The 17,536-nt window shown below is 33.8% G+C and overlaps 4 protein-coding genes across 4 annotated transcripts; 2 read left to right on the top strand and 2 right to left on the bottom strand.

Moving 5' to 3' along the window:
* Window positions 1-673: 673 nt before the first annotated feature.
* LOC146166493 (serine/threonine/tyrosine-interacting-like protein 1) lies at window positions 674-4,324 on the top strand. Its single transcript, XM_083392172.1, has 7 exons — window positions 674-806; window positions 990-1,151; window positions 1,551-1,687; window positions 2,010-2,155; window positions 2,532-2,632; window positions 2,832-2,944; window positions 3,229-4,324. Exons 1-7 carry the CDS (start codon window positions 704-706, stop codon window positions 3,358-3,360), a joined length of 894 nt encoding a protein of 297 aa, XP_083248298.1. The 5' UTR covers window positions 674-703; the 3' UTR covers window positions 3,361-4,324.
* On the bottom strand, window positions 2,890-4,809 carry LOC146166494 (alpha-ketoglutarate-dependent dioxygenase alkB homolog 4-like). The gene is made up of 3 exons (XM_083392164.1): window positions 4,675-4,809; window positions 3,690-4,369; window positions 2,890-3,576 (listed from the first exon to the last, which is right to left on the bottom strand). The coding sequence occupies exons 1-3, from the start codon at window positions 4,762-4,764 to the stop codon at window positions 3,444-3,446; spliced, it is 903 nt and encodes a 300-aa protein (XP_083248290.1). The 5' UTR covers window positions 4,765-4,809; the 3' UTR covers window positions 2,890-3,443.
* Window positions 4,810-5,088: 279 nt separating this feature from the next.
* Window positions 5,089-6,028, bottom strand: LOC146166495 (ciliogenesis and planar polarity effector 2-like). Its single transcript, XM_083389852.1, has one exon. The coding sequence runs from the start codon at window positions 5,989-5,991 to the stop codon at window positions 5,239-5,241; it is 753 nt and encodes a 250-aa protein (XP_083245978.1). The 5' UTR covers window positions 5,992-6,028; the 3' UTR covers window positions 5,089-5,238.
* A 525-nt stretch (window positions 6,029-6,553) lies between these two features.
* On the top strand, window positions 6,554-9,921 carry LOC146166496 (glutamine amidotransferase-like class 1 domain-containing protein 1). The gene is made up of 4 exons (XM_083392182.1): window positions 6,554-6,698; window positions 7,737-7,950; window positions 8,584-8,772; window positions 9,166-9,921. The coding sequence occupies exons 1-4, from the start codon at window positions 6,570-6,572 to the stop codon at window positions 9,279-9,281; spliced, it is 648 nt and encodes a 215-aa protein (XP_083248308.1). The 5' UTR covers window positions 6,554-6,569; the 3' UTR covers window positions 9,282-9,921.
* The last annotated feature ends 7,615 nt before the right edge of the window (window positions 9,922-17,536 follow it).

Here is a 17,536-nt window from a genome sequence, read left to right on the forward strand (position 1 = left end):
CAAAATCGGAATAAAAACAATTCGGAATACAAGGAAACTTTACTGAAATTTTAATTCAATTTTGGTGGTTAAAAGTGTGCAAAAAACATTTAACACAACAGTTTGTTTATACTGATTTCGCAAATTATTCACATATCATTAAAGGCAATTCAGTCGTCAAATATAAACATCTGTTTTCTTCAAATTTCACAGGATGTTAATTCTTTTTAGTAAAAAGACCTTTAGTCATGGGGTCAAAGGTTATTCGGGTTTTATCTAACAGCAAGGTCATCATGAAATAAATGGTAAACGGCCCAACTGATATTATGATTTTACCTTTCGTTTAATTGCAATATTTTTTGCAGTTAACAACTTCATCACAAACGAGATAAAACAGCTACATTATTTGACCCTAATAACTATCGTATATTGTGTCATAAATGGTTCGGCTTTGGGTTCTGCCAAATCATTTGCGAAAAACTTAATAAACACTTGTTTAAAGAAATTGTTGTCCAAGTGGTAAATTTAAGTTATATAACATTAACGCTAATTAATTATCTCATTCATTGGTATTTTTACCAAGTTACAACTTATTTTCAAATTATTAGATTGATCTGATTTTCTCATAGAAATGTATATATTTTGTAACTATGGCTCCGAAGTTGCTTTATTTTATTTAAAGCGGTTTCTAAACTGTATATTTTGTTGTGAAGCGAGTTTAATTATGGCAAAGATAGTTTTGATAGAACCTACAGAGCTATACAATATTTTAAATCAGCACACAGTATATTCGTGTTTAAGTGATCAAAACTTTCTTCTGCTTTTAGGTAAGCGATGTTAGAAATCAATTTTTACGAACAATTTTTTAAAGGATTTGGCGGTTCGAAAAGTTCTCCTAATCGTCAATATCTTTGGTTAAAGATTAGTTTTAAAATGTTTTTTGTTGGATAATGTACCCTGTTTCGATATTTTACTAGGTAAAAATATATTATTGTTAAATGTATTTTTAGATGCAAGAGACAAGATAGAATATGATGAAAGCCACGTAATCACAGCAAAACGAGCTCCTTTGGATGAGGATGGAAATTTTAAAGTAACATATGACGCTGAACTGGAATGTAAAACGCATGTCATTGTCTATGATAGCAACTGTAGATCCTTAAGAGAAAAAAGTAAGCTTTAAATATTAAAATAATAAAAATACAGTAGTCTCTTACAAGACATTAAATACAGGTTAAAATGAAGATATTCTTGTTTTTAACCCTTATTTTTAGTTGGTCTAAAATATTGTAAGTACCACCGCACCATATGTCGATATTCAAGGTCCAGTTTGCATTTCATGGTACACGCCTATATAATGTTTTTGCACACCTGAGATACGGATTCCTAACTTATTTTAACTATTTTTTAATATAAGTTTGCAATGTAGTAATTTAATTTATGTGCGCACCTGCCACAAAATGCAGACTGGAGATGAATGAAATTCAAAGCAATGTCACATATAAAATATTTTACAAAATTTTTAAAGCCAAGTGTCTTTATATTTATAAGACATTGTTTTGCTATCTTAGGTGCAGCGGTGTATTGTGCCTCTGTTATGGCCAATAATGACAGCAAAAACCCGGTTAAAATTCTCAGGGGTGGATATGAAGATTTCTCCGCCATGTATCCTTTCCTAAGAACACAGAAAATCATCTACATGCCCCAGGTACATATGTTTAGAGAATTCTACTTGCTGGGTTACCTTAAGTCTTATTTTAAATGACTTTTCATGGATTTGGTAATTAGAATCATAATGTTTTTTTAAGTGTTGAACTAATCTGTATGTGGAACTTAATTGAGGTTTGTATAATATTTTAAACGATTCATTATTATTTTAATATTGACATTAAAACTGTTTTGTATTCGATTTATTGTTGCATGCCTTCTTTTTTATTAAAAAAACAACTTCTAATATTTTTTTTTACTTTAGTTTATTTTATAGAAACGTTTGGTTACATCGTTTAAGGTAATTTTATGTTATTTTAAAGGAATATGACAGCATCCAGACTTTTCCTTGTGAGGTTTTGCCTGGCATAATGTACATTGGTTCCAGCAAACAGGCAAGAGATCAACTGATACACAAAGAACTTAAAATAAGAGCTCACATTAATCTGTCACTGGAAAAAGATCATTTGTAAGCAAACACTTTTTAAATAATAAAACATTGTTTATAATGAATGAATGCAAAATAGTTATAGGGAAATTTGGTTGTGGTTGTTATTCTACAGTGTTGTAAACAAGGCATTTTGAAATGACTTAAATCTCAGTCAAGTCACTTATAAACAACCTAAGTCAGAAATAATTTTGAAATAAATAACAAGTACTGTGATCAGGCCTGCTAATTAGTACTGGCCACTAATTACAGCATACTTAAATGGTTAACCTCGCCGCAAGCTAGTTGATTTTTCTTGCCTGGCCTTGCTTGCACTGTACCCCTGATTGCGCTAAATGATTATTGTAATAATACCCTTTCTGAAGGTATCTTTTATATAAATATATGCTGTTTACAGTTTTAAAGATGAAGACACTGAAACATATTTGCACATCCCAATTGAGGATACAGACAACGCTGATTTTACATCTCACATCGACAAGCTTGTTTCTTTTATCGGTGCGTTTGGTTGTAGAAACACTCTAACTTGATAATTTTACATTCTTGCTGTTGTATAATAACCTGATAGTTGTAATAACTCTTAAGCATAAATCTTTTCTTAGAGTTTAACAAAGCGACTGTGATTTAAAAAAGTTATGTTATTGTAGACACACTAAAAATGCGCAAAAACATCAAACAAACACTTATAAATTTTTAGATACCAATCGCAATGAGCTAAACACAATCCTAATCTGGTCATCAAACGGAATCAGTCGTAGTGCAGCAGCCTGCATTCTGTATTTAATGGCTTATTACAAATGGCCTTTAAGGGTAAGACAAAATGTCAGTTGATTTAAAAATGTGCAGTATATGTTTAAGATAAAGTTAGGCGCATAATAATATTAGTGGCAATGATAAGTTGACTATGTTTTATATAAAATAAAAATAATTCAAATAAAAATATAGTTAGGAACAAAATCATAAAAGTTTTGAAGTTCAATTTTTATACATTACATTGTGTATGTGTAGTAAACGAGGGCTACATAATTTTTAAATTGCATAAGCATTAAGTGAACCTTAATTTGCTTAAAGATGGTTGTTATTTTTTTTCTTAGGATGCGTGGAGACACATGAAATCTTGCAAGTTCACAATCCGGCCAAACAGAGGTTTAGTCAAACAACTTTCACAATTCGAGGAAAAGCATTTGGGGAAAGCAATGACAAATATTGCAGACCCAAACTATTAAGAGAAAAAAATCAAATTACTGTTTATTATATACTTTTATTGTTTTAATGTACAAATTTAATAAATTATAAAAAAGAGGAAACATCATAAAACAACTTTTCCTGAAAAAGATAAAGCTGTTTTAATTAGGTTTTCTCCAACAGGAAAAGTATCTTTTAAAAAGTTTGTGGATAGTTCACGAAATGTGCAGCAAAGTCTTCGACCAGAAATATCTTTCCTGAAATAAATATAAAAGATTACACATTGAAATAAACTTTTTTATGTTGGTTTGTTATTCACCAAACAGCGATGCAACTAATCTAAAATATATATATTGTTTAATGTGCTTACCTTTGAATGGCATGCTTCCATATGTGCCTTGCTTTGCCGCTTAGGACCACAAGCGATCGACGATGTAAAGGTATTTTAACACAAACTTGGTTACTTAAAATTTCATTTGCATTACAGTAATCGCTGTTTTTCAAATGTGCAACAATAGTCTGATCTACAGCTCCACTAGGAATTTCCTCTAGATAACAAGTCTCTGTTCTTTCACAAGTCATTGTCAGCCAAGAGTCCGACAAAAGGTTAAGGGTCACCAGACGTTCGCCCCATAACCAGCTATCATCAAAATGTGGGTCAATTGCTGAACCACGTGATTCATGATATTCCAAATTGCATTGTTCAACAGTTTGAAAATCAACTAACGAGTCAATTTCTTTAAACTTATCCACAGCCACTTGTTGTATGTACCTTGGTAGTCCAGTGAAGTTACTGGCATTGACTTTTTTCTTTTTAAAATTGACTTTAGGGCCGTAATCCTGTTTTCTTCGTCCCGATTGCGATTCCTTCCAAGAACTTGCGTCTATATTTTTTACCAGTTCTACTTCTTCATCTTTTGTGATAAAATCTTTAACAATCGTTACTCCTTCAAATGAAAAACCAGCATAGCTCCTGTCATCAGGCTGGGAAGATCTTTTGAGACATACCGCTTTACCGAGGGTTGACAAATATATGAAGGTTTGTAGACCCTGAAAATGTGCAACAATAAAGCATACAGTTGATGGTAGGACATTGTTAAATAAGATGCCCTTCATACTGAAGTAATTAGCAGAAAATAAACATAATACAAATAACATCAGACATAGGGAAAGTGCAGAAACCTTGGTACTTACAACTTACCATAAATTACCAAAATACCTGCATTTAATTTAAAAAAAATGTATATATATAACAAAAACAAACAAAGGTAACGACTAAACCAAATAGTTATTTATTTGCAACTTTGTTTGACAAAAATACCATACTTGTTTAAAACTAACAAGTTACCAGTTACCTCTTTTTCTTTTAGTATATCAGGGCTGATTTGTTCGCACAACAAGCAACTTCTACAACCCTTGCAACCGCACTGTTTCGTGGTCGACATTTTACAAACTACTTCAGAAACCTCTGAATGGCTATTAAGACATTTATTTAAAGATAAAATACATCTAAAAATTACCTACTAAAAATAGCAATTACAATGAAATCTATACTAGTCACTTCAAAGTTTAGTACGAAAAGTAGCATAATGCAAATACATATGTCAATTAAAACAATCAATTTGTCAAAAACACAATACGCTTAAAATTGGTTATAAAAATTAAAGAACATATTGAACCAGAATTGTTGAAAATATTTTGGCATGAATGTAGCATTTCAATATGAATTTCACAATACTACTGTATAAAAAATATAAAAAGTACACCCAACATAATAACCTTATATGCTTTTTTACTAGCTTCGCTACAAAAACAATACATGTCCTAAAAAGAAAAATTTTTAGTCATTTTAAATTCTTAATTTTACAATATGAAATTTCAAATAATACACTAAGCATAAAAAACACACAACATATCAACTAGACATCATATTGCTGCTGTTGTGAAACCCTTGCATATGAGTTTGACAATTGCTGGTCCCTTGCCCAAAGTAGCTCACATATTTTGTTTAAAAATGGTGCGACATCTTTAAAATGATCTGCGTCACTTGCAGAATGTTGTGTCAAGTTTTGGGTTCTCATCACTGGAACATTTCTAGTTTCAGCCAAGTCTTGTATTTCATCGTCACTTATATCGCTGTGGATATATTGATCTGATTTGGTTCCTATCACAAGACTTGCTGGAATTTTATCGACTCCATCCGTCAAACGGTTTAAATATTGTGAAAGCCCAGTGAAGCTTGTTCTGTCAGTGAATGAAAACAGAAACAAAATACAGTCGACTTGGTCTTTACAGGCTGGTAGAATATGGTCGAATTTCTGTATTGCATTGTCACCAACATCCCAAAACTGAAGACAGAAGAAGACAATTTGACCTGTGGTGATTAAACGTACTGGCCAATACACAGAAGTGACTTCAATGCCAATCGTTTCACCAACAACGTTTTTATGTACTTTACTGCCAGCCAGCTTTGCAACGGTTGCTGTTTTACCGACATTCGATTTTCCACAAACGAAGATCTTATAGTTTATAACGTCAACCACTTTTTGTGGAGGTAATGATGGTCTCTCAAGAAGACCAAACTGTTTTCTTTTGCCGTGGTTAAGTAGTGAGTTAAAGTAATCTTCTGATGATTTTGTCTTATACCATTCCCAGTCAATTATATCGGACATATTTACAAACCTATAACTAAACCGGAAGATTGCTTGAATCAGTTGTATTGAGAAATGTTTTTAAATAGAGCGTTTTAACAGTTACAAAAATCACCAGGGTATTTTTGTTGTCTTATGTCTACGACAATGGTTGCCACTTTTTTAGACTTTTTTTGTTTGAACTAAAATGAAATTCCTTTTTCCTATTACATTCTGAAAAAACGATAATATTTGTTTTTTGTTTTCCCACCTTAGGTTAAAACCATAATCTCTTTTGTTAAAACGAAAATCATAGTTTCGCAAATAAGTACAGTACAGTATGTTACCTGCCTAGATTGTAATAATATCAACAAACATTCATTACTGTACAACTAAGACCATTAATGAAAAAAAAATATTTTACCAAAAAATTTTACTCACTAATTTACAAAAGTAGGTAGTTGTTGTAAATATATTTGAATATTCTGGCTTTAAAAGTAAATTTAAACTATAAACGAATAAATTTTCGCATGTAGGATATTTAGTTGTCTCATTGGATTACAGATAAGTTTTATTTTTTGAAAGAAAAACTAAACTTGCTACAACTGTTTATCTTTGCAATGTCTGACGTTAGGCCATCTTGCCTTGTAATTTGTAGCAGCCATAAAGAAGGAGTTTGCGCCCAATCCTTTATACACGCCTTCACGCTCACCAATTCTGCCTTTACGCTTTCCATTGCCACGCCGCAGGTATGAGGACGTTTTCTGTTAAATCTTATTATGTTGGCCAAAGCACGCCAGACAGTATTTTTTTATTTTGGACCACAGAACAAATATGCCATTATTTATTTTCATGGTTATGTAAAAAAGGGTGCCGACTGAGTAACTTTGGAATATATTTCATGTTGTGCTTACAACACCTATAAGATTTACCGATTTAAACAACTTGTCACTTTTAAGTTAATTGGATTCTAAATTAAAATTGTGGTATTTACCTGTTCAAGATTAATTGATCCATATTTGCAGTCCATTTTTAAAATATTTAATTTGCTGATACCCACTGGTTTTAAAAGGTGGCCACATAACACCCAATTGCATTTGTGTGCCTTGCCGCCAAAGGTCTTATACATGAAATGCTTGTCAGTGGCATCATTTGGCATGAAATATTGCTGGCCTAGTTAATTTTCAATAAGAAATGGCTGTTTTGGGCATGTATGTTGTGTATGTCATATTACAGCAAATAAAATGTTCGCGTAAATCTAAGGCAGGCACACAATATGGAATGTCATTAAAATATCCATTTACATTTGACTACCAACAGTGTATATTAAAATTCAACTTCACAAAACCGTAATTTAAAGTTTTCTCTGGGTTTATAAAACTGTTTCATAAATATGCCATCAACAAAATAATTTAGGCTTTCTGGGTATATTTAAGATATCTTAACAGCAAGTTAAATGTTTTTTTCCTAGGGCAGGGATGTCCAACCTGCGGCCCGCGGGCCACATTGTGGCCCGTCTGAAATTTTTGTACGGCCCGCTAGTCATTTTTACTCCCAAGTACTGTTTTAAACGTTCAATATTAGCCTAATTAAAATGTACCAGTCAGCTTTTAGGGGAGCACTAATAGTATAGTACGGGTAAAAAAAATATATATAACTCTAAAGGCCCGTTATAACTTTAAACAGCAATACTTAATCTTGAAACTTAATAGGTTCTGCGGCCCATTAAATTATTTCAAGTGTCAATGCGGCCCACTATAATAAAATGTTGGACATCCCTGTCCTAGGGCATTCCCATCGATTTCATTAATGCTGATGATGCCAGTCGTCGTTGGATCACTGATTTCCGTACAAAGAGCTACGCTTCACCATTAAAGTTAGAATCTGTGGAACCTTCGCAATATTCAGCGCTGCTAATTCCAAGTTCTCCAGGGGCTGTATATGATTTGTGGAAACATGATTCAGCGATGCACATACTCAGAGCTTTTGTCAAGGAAAAAAGTTAGTTGTTTTATTTTGGTGTAATATTTGTTGCTGTTTAAAGGCTAAGAGTACTTTTAGATTTGATTTGTTTGTTAGGATTAGTAAACTGATTTTTATTAAATCTCGCTTTTTATTAAATAACAAATTATATTTACAAAATGGGGAATTTTTTATTTAGTTTGTGAACAGAACATAACAGTGGCTTTTAAACCACTTAATATGAAATTAAGGAGTATAAGAAGAGCTTCACAAATTTTCCTGGCCGTGCACAACGTGACTTATTTATTGTCACTGCATACCACCTGATTTCAAAAATGTTTTACTCAAATTTAGTGCGTAATAAAACAAAAAGTAAATTTAAAAAGTTTTTCCCACTTGCTACTGATTGTGTGCAACAGATCAATTGATCTGGCAACAAGAGAATGTAACTTTTTGCAGCTACAATAATATTATGTGACATGTGGTTATTTTTCCAAATGATTGTTTTATCTACCAGGCCAGGAACAGGTGGTTTCACAATGTAAAAACTTTACTTTCTTTATAACATTGGCTTTCTGACATAATGTCTTTTTCTTGTTGAAAAACTTATTTATTTTTAAACAGCATTATATTAACATTGTGTAAAGAAATTTTTTTTATGATATGCTACAGAGCCAATTTGTGCTATTGGATTTGGAGCTTGTGTTCTTGCAGCTGGAAAGTTTGAAAACAAGGAATGGTGTTTCAAAAACTACAGCTTGACCGGCCCTTCCGTTCTTGAACTTATACAAAGGCCTGATATAACAACGCTGCCAATCATATTTGAAGACTTTGCCAAAGACAATCTAGCCTCCTACACAGGTGCAAAATTACATGTTATAAGTTTGTTGTTTTATTAGACGTATAAGCAATGCAAGTTTAAAACTTGCTGGCTTATATATTTTAACATACCAAAACATTCAAAAATGCATTACAAAGTACATTAGACTTACATCTTAAACATTATTTTTAGTTTGTAATTGTTTTCACTTACTGATTTTTACTTTGTGTAGTATTAAATACGCATCATGTGGCATGGTTTTTGACTTTTATAAACATATTATTTATAAAAAGTAAAAAAAAAAACACTTCATCATTTTTGTAGTTTGTAATAGTTTACCTTGGGTAAGAATATAAATGTATCATGTGGTATGTTTTTTGGCTTTTATAAAACATTATTTAGAAAAAATTAAAAAAACAATTTTTTTTTTTCAGCAAGTGAACCAGACAATGTTCATGTGGTCATTGATCGCCATTTAATAACAGGACAAAACTCTCAGTCAACCCTAACAGCTGTGCAAAACCTAATCCTGGCCACAAATGGAAGATGATTTGCCATGTTAGCATTTGTTCTGTTTTTTTCTATTGTAACCATTTGTTGTTTTATTTATTTTACATCCATCATTATTATTGATTTTCAGTCAACTTTAATTTTTCAGGTTTTATTACAATCAAACTGAGTGATTACTTTAACCTTTTTAAAATGCCTTCTAAACTAACTCACTCAATCTTATGTAGCGACCCAATTTGTTTAAATCTTGTGTAAAATTTTATTTTGTGTTTTTATATTCTTCACGCCATTAAGCTTTCAATTACTTGCTTACAGCAAGGTATAAGTCATGTTGGTTGAATAACCATCATTTCAAAAATAATAAAGAATGAGAATATTTCTCTAAATTTTCACCATTTTGGTTGTGTTTATTAGCAGAGCATACTCCATTTCAGTAAGCCAAAAATAGTTTCCTAAACAATATTTTCCTTCAAATGCTCAAGGAAAAATTCAGGAATTTTTAAACCCTATATTTTTAAACGAAACCAAATGAAGTTGTAATTTCTTTTTGACAAACTGTTTTTCGGATGCTATTAGATTAATTTAACAGTAAAATGTTATAGAAATAAGTTTGCAAAAAAGTGTTGCGACCCCTGAAGCAATTCTTTAAAAATAGTCAACGATGTTCTTTCCCTGATGGCATGTTAGCGCTCCGGCAAAATAAATGAATTATCTCAGTTGTAATATGTCTAAGCGCATTTTAATAAATCGTTTTAAACCAAAGGTGTTGATGCGAATCATCGCACCGTTAAAAATTATAATTTTGGCGTTTTTCGTTCGCGCGAATCGCAAACATCTTTGTAATGTAGCTTTTGTATTGAAATTAATAAGTGTGTTGTGTTCTTCAGGTCGTTTCATTGCCTCGGCAATTCATGTTTTCGTAAAATTGTCACAGATCTGCCAATGTTTCAAGTTAAACTAATTATTCACTGTTTTTTCGGAACTTTTGCGAAATCAGCGAAAACTAGATTTTTGTTTTTATTACTGAAGAAGTGAACACTAGTTTGACACAAAAGTTTGCAGCAAGTCAGTCAATATTAGTCAATAAATCAGCCAGTAACCGCTTCGTCACATGCTCAATTTGTCGTTTGTTTGCTTTCGATGTGTTACTGTGTAACTATATATGAACTTAGGCCAGCTTTTGCAGATGAAAGCAAACTATGATTGAGTGGTTGGAAAATTGTTTTGCTGAAAATTAACGCAGAATAAATTGTTTTTATCATCGAGAAATTACGTAGCAGTATACACAATATTACGTAGGCCTACGTACGATTTACCAAGATATTAATAATGGTTTTTGCTTAACAGGGCTAGACTTGTGGCTGCTACTGTATTAAAAGCCATGCAACAGGTTAATCCACCAGATGCTAATGCACCAAACCAAAACGCAATAGTTTTTGAGGCAGAAAGGTTCATTTTAAGACTTGAAAACGCCCCTGCCGTGGTTACAGCAGCCTCAGATGCAGCGGTTAAAGTAGGGGTGGTTATGGCAGGGGGTTACCTTGTTTACAAACTTGCCAACACCCGTGCTTTCCTTGGGGCCTTAACTCGTGTGGTTGAAGGACTTGGTGAAGCTTTCATCGAAAAAGTTCGAGCTGGTTCGCTGGAAATAACTTTAATCGCTGAGAATCAACAAACCGCCGAAACAATTCGACAATTCTACAAGGAAGGAACTCTGTTAAAGCAATTCAACATCGCATTGCGCAAATATGGAACAGCTAACAACGATCCTCAATTGGCCTTCATAACGATTAGTCTTATTCAACCTACTAGAGTAGAAGTTAATCCACTAGATTTGCCAAGTCTTAGGTCAAATGCAGATGAAGAATTTGAAGAGGCCTCTGTTCTTGGGATTAAATACGAGGTAACTTAATTAAGGCAGCCCTGTAAGGATTTATCCAAGGGTGCTTTCATATCGTTAACATATGAACAAATTTGTGGGACTAAACACTTATTTTATTGGACCTGTTCCGAAGAAGTATCATGCAGAACTGCTTTTAAATATTAATACCTTCTGCTTGTTACAAAAAGGAACTCGTTTTCATTTCTTTTAATCGCCACCATTTTTACCATAAATCCAATATTAAGAACGAACCGCTGTTGTTTACCTACCCTATTGTTTAATTTTTAACATTTATCAAATATAGTTTCTATTTTTCTTTCTAAACTGTTTCTACGAATTTATTTGATGCAGAAAAATCCTTCCAACGCTCGAAATTACGTTGAAATACAGACGACCAAGGAAACTATTTCTAAGACCACCAGACAGAGTAAGTTAGCCTTTTAAAACAGTGTTTTTAAACTTTTTTAACTTGCTGTAGGTACATTAAATAAACAAAGTTAATTCGGCACACTTTTTGGCTCCTACATTACAAGCTTTCCTAAAAAGTTTGGTTAAACAATTCAATTTAATTCAATAAGTCCTATAACTTTATATAGCCTTACCAATAAGGCAAATATAGGTAAACGATGGATAATGTGCATTCAGGTCTCACAATCTCACATGCTTGCGTACATGTCTATTTGTAAGTCAAAAACAAATAAGCTATTTTCCAAACTAGCAAAACTCACATGGGTCGAGAACCAGCTGCTTTACAGTGTTCTGTCGAATTATTATTCGTTAATTAGTCCAGGGCTGCGGGGTCGGTTTAGTCCAGGGATGCGAGTCGGGACAGGAGTGCGACTCCAGGTAAAAAAATCAACGACTCGGCTCCGACAAAGCTAATACAGAAGTAGGCAGCACTTTGAACGTTTGAACGTTTCGAATTAGGCCTACTCTTCATCCATTTTCAAAATGCTATATGCTCCAAAGTTTATTGTCAGCCACTTACTATATGGAGAAAGAACGATGTTAAAAACAAATAAAGAGGTATTCGTAACGTTTAAAATACTATACCTACTGCTGTATGGGCTTTGGTATTTTTTCTGCGTCTAACCGTAACCTCCAGCCAATATGTTAAGATTTATTCGAAACGTTCAAAGAGGTACCTATTTCTGTATGGGCTTTGATATTCATTTTACGTCTAAATACAACCTCCAGCCATTATCTTAACATTTATTCGAAATGTTTTCAAAACTCTACCCACTTCTGTATGGGCTATGAAATTTAGACTTTGATGTTTATTCTACGTCTAACTACAACCTCTACCTCCAACCATTATGCTCCCATGTTTATTTAGAAACAGAAGTCCGATATTACAAGGATGAGGGCAACACATCATCAACTTCCGCTTGTGAATTACCTACAATTCCTCGCCGCGAACCACTTGCTGCTTCATCTAGTGATACCGTTAAAAGTTCATCCTGTGAATCACTTTTGACCTTATCACATGAAACAAATGTGACTTTATCATGTGAAATTCCTACTATGCCATCCCGTGATAGTGCAACTCATGAAGTGTCACAAGCCTCAAATACAACGCCTAAACAAAGTAAAGCATAATATAACTGTTTTTAATTTTACTCCATATTTTTCTGACTATAGCAGGGGTCGGGAACCTTTTTAGCTAAATGAGCCATAAAAGCCAAATATTTTTGTTTGTATTTCCATGAGAGCCATATAATACTTTTTTAACATCTACAGTTATAGGTTTTCAAAAAAAGTAAATTGAGCACTGAGCAGGGCCGGGATAACAGTCTCGAAAACAAATAGGATTCGCGCGAAGCGCCGGAAATTTGCTAAATAAAAAGAAAAAAAAGCTAAGAAAGCGGTTGTGGCCGCATGCAGTTTTATTTGGGATCATGCTAAGAAATAATTGCTTAGATTTTTCTGCCATCAAGATTCTTTCATCAAAAGAGCCATATGGCGTCACAAAAAAAAACCTATATGGCTCGCGAGCCATAGGTTCCCGACCCCTGGACTATAGTTTATTCAAATATAGGCTACTTGCTACTCCCTACATTCAAAAGCTAAATAGCGCAGCTAAGAAAAGGTGCTCTTTTAAGCCAAATGTAAATATAATGAAATATCCTTTTATAAAAATAATGTATCTCTTTATAGTTCTATTTTATGAAACAATCGGCGCTAGTTAGCAGTCTTTCGCAGCGGATAAATCATTTTTAGTAACACGATTTTTTATAAACAGTAATGTATTTCGGACCGATAGAAAATAGCTTTAATTGGTTTAAGCATTTACAACTTGACGCCTTTCACTGATGGTTTAAAAAAAATTAAAATGGCGTTCGTTTGTTTTAGCAGAATCGGGAAAACTGGGCATCAAGGACATAGAGTCGATATTCGGTAAGTGACCGCTTATAATTTTACCACTTATAAAACCAAATGATTGTTGTTCCATTCAATAAAGCAAGGGTTTTGCTGAAGCATCTACAACCAGGGCTGTGGGTTAAAACAACTCAGTCCGACTCATTCTGAAAAAACAAAGTAGGGTTCTTTTTTACCTATTCCGTGGAGTCCCGGATTTGGTTTAAAGTCTACATCCTGTATTCCACCAATATACGTAAATAAAGCAGGGCGCATACAGCAGTATTCTAGTAGGAGTGCAATATAACCCATCATTAAAAATATTCAAGCAAATGCTATTCGTCCCATATAATTTACAGTTCGACTCGAGTATTCTCACTCGTGTCCCGAGTTCCGACGCCGACGCCGACTCCACAGCCCTGGATACGAGGAAACAGTGTTTAAGTAAAGTTTCGGCTATTTTTGCAACGTCGTTGTACTTAAAACCACCATCAGGTTTATTGTGGTAACATAGTACATTTTTTTAGCCGCAAAAGACGAAAATAAGTACCAGTAACGACAGTAAACGAATTGCCTCGATGATTGCCTTGAAGAAGCAACTTTATACAAAAATGAATAGCGGAAAAGTAAAACCAAACTGTCCTAGAAAAATTAGCATTGAATTTGCAAAATATTCAAACATTCAATTTTGAAATGTTACAAACTGATACCCAGTCGACGCCGTTGCCACGTAAATGTAGAACGGGCAGTTTCCGATACTAATATGGTTATCGACAATAGACGAAATATATGTTTCGCAGGTGTTGTCGACATACTGAGCACTGGAAATCTCCACAAAGTTGAACACGTGGTCGGAAATCGAGTTTTGGACGAAGCAAAATTCACGATGATGGGCTACGTTCAGTTTCACAAACAATGCCTAACAAAACAACATTTCAGTCAAATCGGTTTGATAAGAAACAAAATGTTCAATTTAATGGAAACCAATTTTAATGTGTCAGGCAATGATCTTAAATCTCTCGCTGAAAAAATCCACAAAAATGGAAACGTTTACGAAGCGATTTTGTTTTACGAAATTTCCGCAATGTTTTATCTTCTAGATAATTCTGTTGAAACTAGCACCGGAATTCGTAACTGTTTGAGGGGCATTTACAAATCGCTGATGTCCCTCAAAGTTTCGCACAAAGCTCTTTTTAAACCAATCGCACGTGAATACGTAATCCCAGCGATTCTAGATTTACGACAGTCGGTTCAAAACAGAAAGAGAGAAGAAGTTGTGGTATATTGTCAGTGTTTGCGCTACATTGGCCATTGTTATGTTTTGGCTAAAGACTACGATAGCAGCTTGTCCACATATTCTGAAGCTTGTAGTCTTTTGCAAAAGACTCGCGTCAAAGACGATGCCGAAGCTGCCAAGGTTTATCACGTGCTTTTGAAAAACATCGAAGTCACAAAAAAAAAAAAAAGATGTCCAAATTATTCCGTATACACTATTAATTGTTTAGAGCAAAACAAACGTACAATAAGTGCTTCTAAAGTGTGAAAAACATAGCAGATTTTAACAATTTAGGCAACGTGGTTTAAAGTAAATGCAAAAAATTTTTGACAAAATAGGTTTATATACCTTACGAATGTAGCACTACGCGAATCTGACGTGCGCATGCGCAGTATAAAATCCGAAACCTATAAGCTTGCGTACCAACTCTAAAATCGTTCTTTAAATCACTTATAAACCACGTTTTTTTCTACAAGCTGCATTTTGCTACCCAACTTTATTCGCACTTACCCTGAATTAAATACCATATACGGAAAACAAAACTACAAACTAACGTGCTTATACTGTATAAAAGTATACCCTATGTATCAGGGGTGTTTAGGGAGAAGGGGTGAATCCAGGGGGTGAGGGACACTAGGCCAAGGTCAAACCAAGCTGTGTTTGTGCCCCTTTTTGCATGAATGCAAACATTTTTCTGGAATCTATTTTATGCTTCTACTATGCCTTGAACCGATTTTTAAATAATTTTAGCCCAAGGGCGTCATGTGCCTCATTGCTGCTTTAAATATGAAAGTTTAAGCAACTTGAACTTTGAAAGCGCGTTTTTGACGCGGTTCGCAAGTGTTTTCCTTCTTTTAAATATAAAAAAACGTCACTTGATGACGTAGTTTTATGAACCTCACGTTTTTGACGTAACTTTCTAACGTCTGCCATAAACGTGTTTCATGGTCCCCCGAACAAAAAGCAGCTGCATTTTTAAATCTATTGAAATTAATATAAACAATTGCAAATAATTGCTCGCCGTATGGAAGTTTGAAACGAACCGTCGTTTTTTAGACGGTTTCGTCTTATTCCACTCCCTTATAATAGTCCAACAAACCTACCCTTTCCTAACACACTACAGGCTTCGCGACGCTGTAACGACTTCGTGTGTTTCGCCGCATTTATGTTTGACCAGTTGTGTAAACTTACGTCGTCCTAAATTAGTTTCGTTTTTAGATTTTATCACTCTTGTGCAATAACAGATTGATTTAAAAACTCGTTCCGCTGTTAAATATTCAAGTTTTAAACTGAGTCAAGTTTGAAACTGAAACTGCAATGCTGGCCGCTCGCCGAGAAAATTTAATAAAACTTTTTTGACAATGAGGCTCTAAAAGCCGAATTCGACTTAAAGCAATAAATATACGTTGTTGTGTAATCGTGAGTAAGGTTTTCCCATATAGCGCAGTTCCTTTCGTACGTTTTTTTTACGTTATTTGAAAATATACTTTTACGTGTTGAGTGATTTTTCGCTTTATAATGCCCATCAGAAAACCAAAAAAACAAAGGACTATGAACTTTTTCTGAACCGAAATGAACTTTTTCTGAACCAAAGGACTATGAACTTTTTAAAACTGGTGTACGTCTCTTAAAGCGAAAGTTTTAAAAGTTGACAACTTTAACTGACAACTTTAACATTTTTAAAAGCTGACAACTTTTATTTCCCATATAGCGTAGTTCGTTGGTACGTTTTTCAACGTGGTTTGAAAATATGCTTTTACGTGTTGCGTAATTTTTCGCTTAAGGACTATGAAATTTTTAGAACCGGTGTACGTCACTCAATACGGAAGTTTTAAAAGCTGACAACTTCAACAAAAGATGTTTGTAATCTCTGAGTAAAATTAACTTCGAAAAAACAAAAAACTCGAAAAAAAAAACTTCGAAATATTTTAAAACAAAAATTTACTCGAAATTATTGTAACACGCATTAAGTTTTTTGATTTTAATTTATTTCATTCGACGAGAAAAAAATCAATGCTATCCAACAATTCTAGTGTTTCTCAAACTTTTTTCGCGTATAATAGGAAAGCTTTGGTGAGACAATTCTCTTTACTTAACTTTTTGTTAGGTAGCAAAACTTACGAAATCATTTCTAGAAGTTTAAAATTAACTAATTTGAGCAATGTTTTCCTATTGCTTCTAAGGTTTCAAATCAAATCTTGTGAATAACAGCTGTCGGCGACTAAACCAAATAAAGCAGGGTTTCCCAATCTGTGGCACGCGACTAGCCTCCGGTTTTTTCACAAAACCCTGGATTGACAACTTTTATATTTTGTTTACTTAAAAAATTATCTCGAAACTCAACCTTATTGCAACGTAACTATTCCTATTGTTTCGAAACAATGCGATCTTCAAAATACAGGCCATGTCAATTGTCGACAAGGAGCACAGTTGCTTTGTAAAGCCGTACAACGCTGTGGGATAGTGGTCCAAGGTTATTTCAAATGATTGCTCTTAATAGATATAATCTACTGTTTTTTAGCTCAATCTACAAATAGCGTTCAATAATTCTAGTTGTAAGCTAAAATAGATAAAAATATGATTCGATCAAATTAGTTTTCTGCAAGAAGTGGTACGCGTGGCCGTACAGAGCGTCCAAGGGGTACGAGATCGTAAAAAGGTTGGGAATCCCTGAAATAAAGCGACCACCCCGTTTTGGGTGGCGACCCATGGTTTGAGAAACACTGCTATTAGCGGTCATTAGGCTACCTATCGGCTTTATTGACTTAAAAGTCTTGGC

Source organism: Ascidiella aspersa, chromosome 1 (genome assembly GCF_963924565.1).
Source record: "Ascidiella aspersa chromosome 1, kaAscAspe10.2, whole genome shotgun sequence".
Taxonomy (NCBI): Eukaryota; Metazoa; Chordata; class Ascidiacea; order Phlebobranchia; family Ascidiidae; genus Ascidiella; species Ascidiella aspersa.

Coding starts and splice junctions, on each gene's coding strand:
- LOC146166493 (XM_083392172.1), top strand. CDS start 704: ATGGCAAAGATAGTTTTGATAGAACCTACAGAGCTATACAATATTTTA. Junction 2,156..2,531: donor TCACTGGAAAAAGATCATTT/GTAAGCAAACAC, acceptor TGCTGTTTACAG/TTTTAAAGATGAAGACACTG. Junction 2,945..3,228: donor ATTACAAATGGCCTTTAAGG/GTAAGACAAAAT, acceptor TTTTTTTCTTAG/GATGCGTGGAGACACATGAA.
- LOC146166494 (XM_083392164.1), bottom strand. CDS start 4,764: ATGTCGACCACGAAACAGTGCGGTTGCAAGGGTTGTAGAAGTTGCTTG. Junction 4,370..4,674: donor ATATACTAAAAGAAAAAGAG/GTAACTGGTAAC, acceptor GCACATTTTCAG/GGTCTACAAACCTTCATATA. Junction 3,577..3,689: donor TGGAAGCATGCCATTCAAAG/GTAAGCACATTA, acceptor TATTTATTTCAG/GAAAGATATTTCTGGTCGAA.
- LOC146166495 (XM_083389852.1), bottom strand. CDS start 5,991: ATGTCCGATATAATTGACTGGGAATGGTATAAGACAAAATCATCAGAA.
- LOC146166496 (XM_083392182.1), top strand. CDS start 6,570: ATGTCTGACGTTAGGCCATCTTGCCTTGTAATTTGTAGCAGCCATAAA. Junction 7,951..8,583: donor AGCTTTTGTCAAGGAAAAAA/GTTAGTTGTTTT, acceptor GATATGCTACAG/AGCCAATTTGTGCTATTGGA. Junction 8,773..9,165: donor CAATCTAGCCTCCTACACAG/GTGCAAAATTAC, acceptor TTTTTTTTTCAG/CAAGTGAACCAGACAATGTT.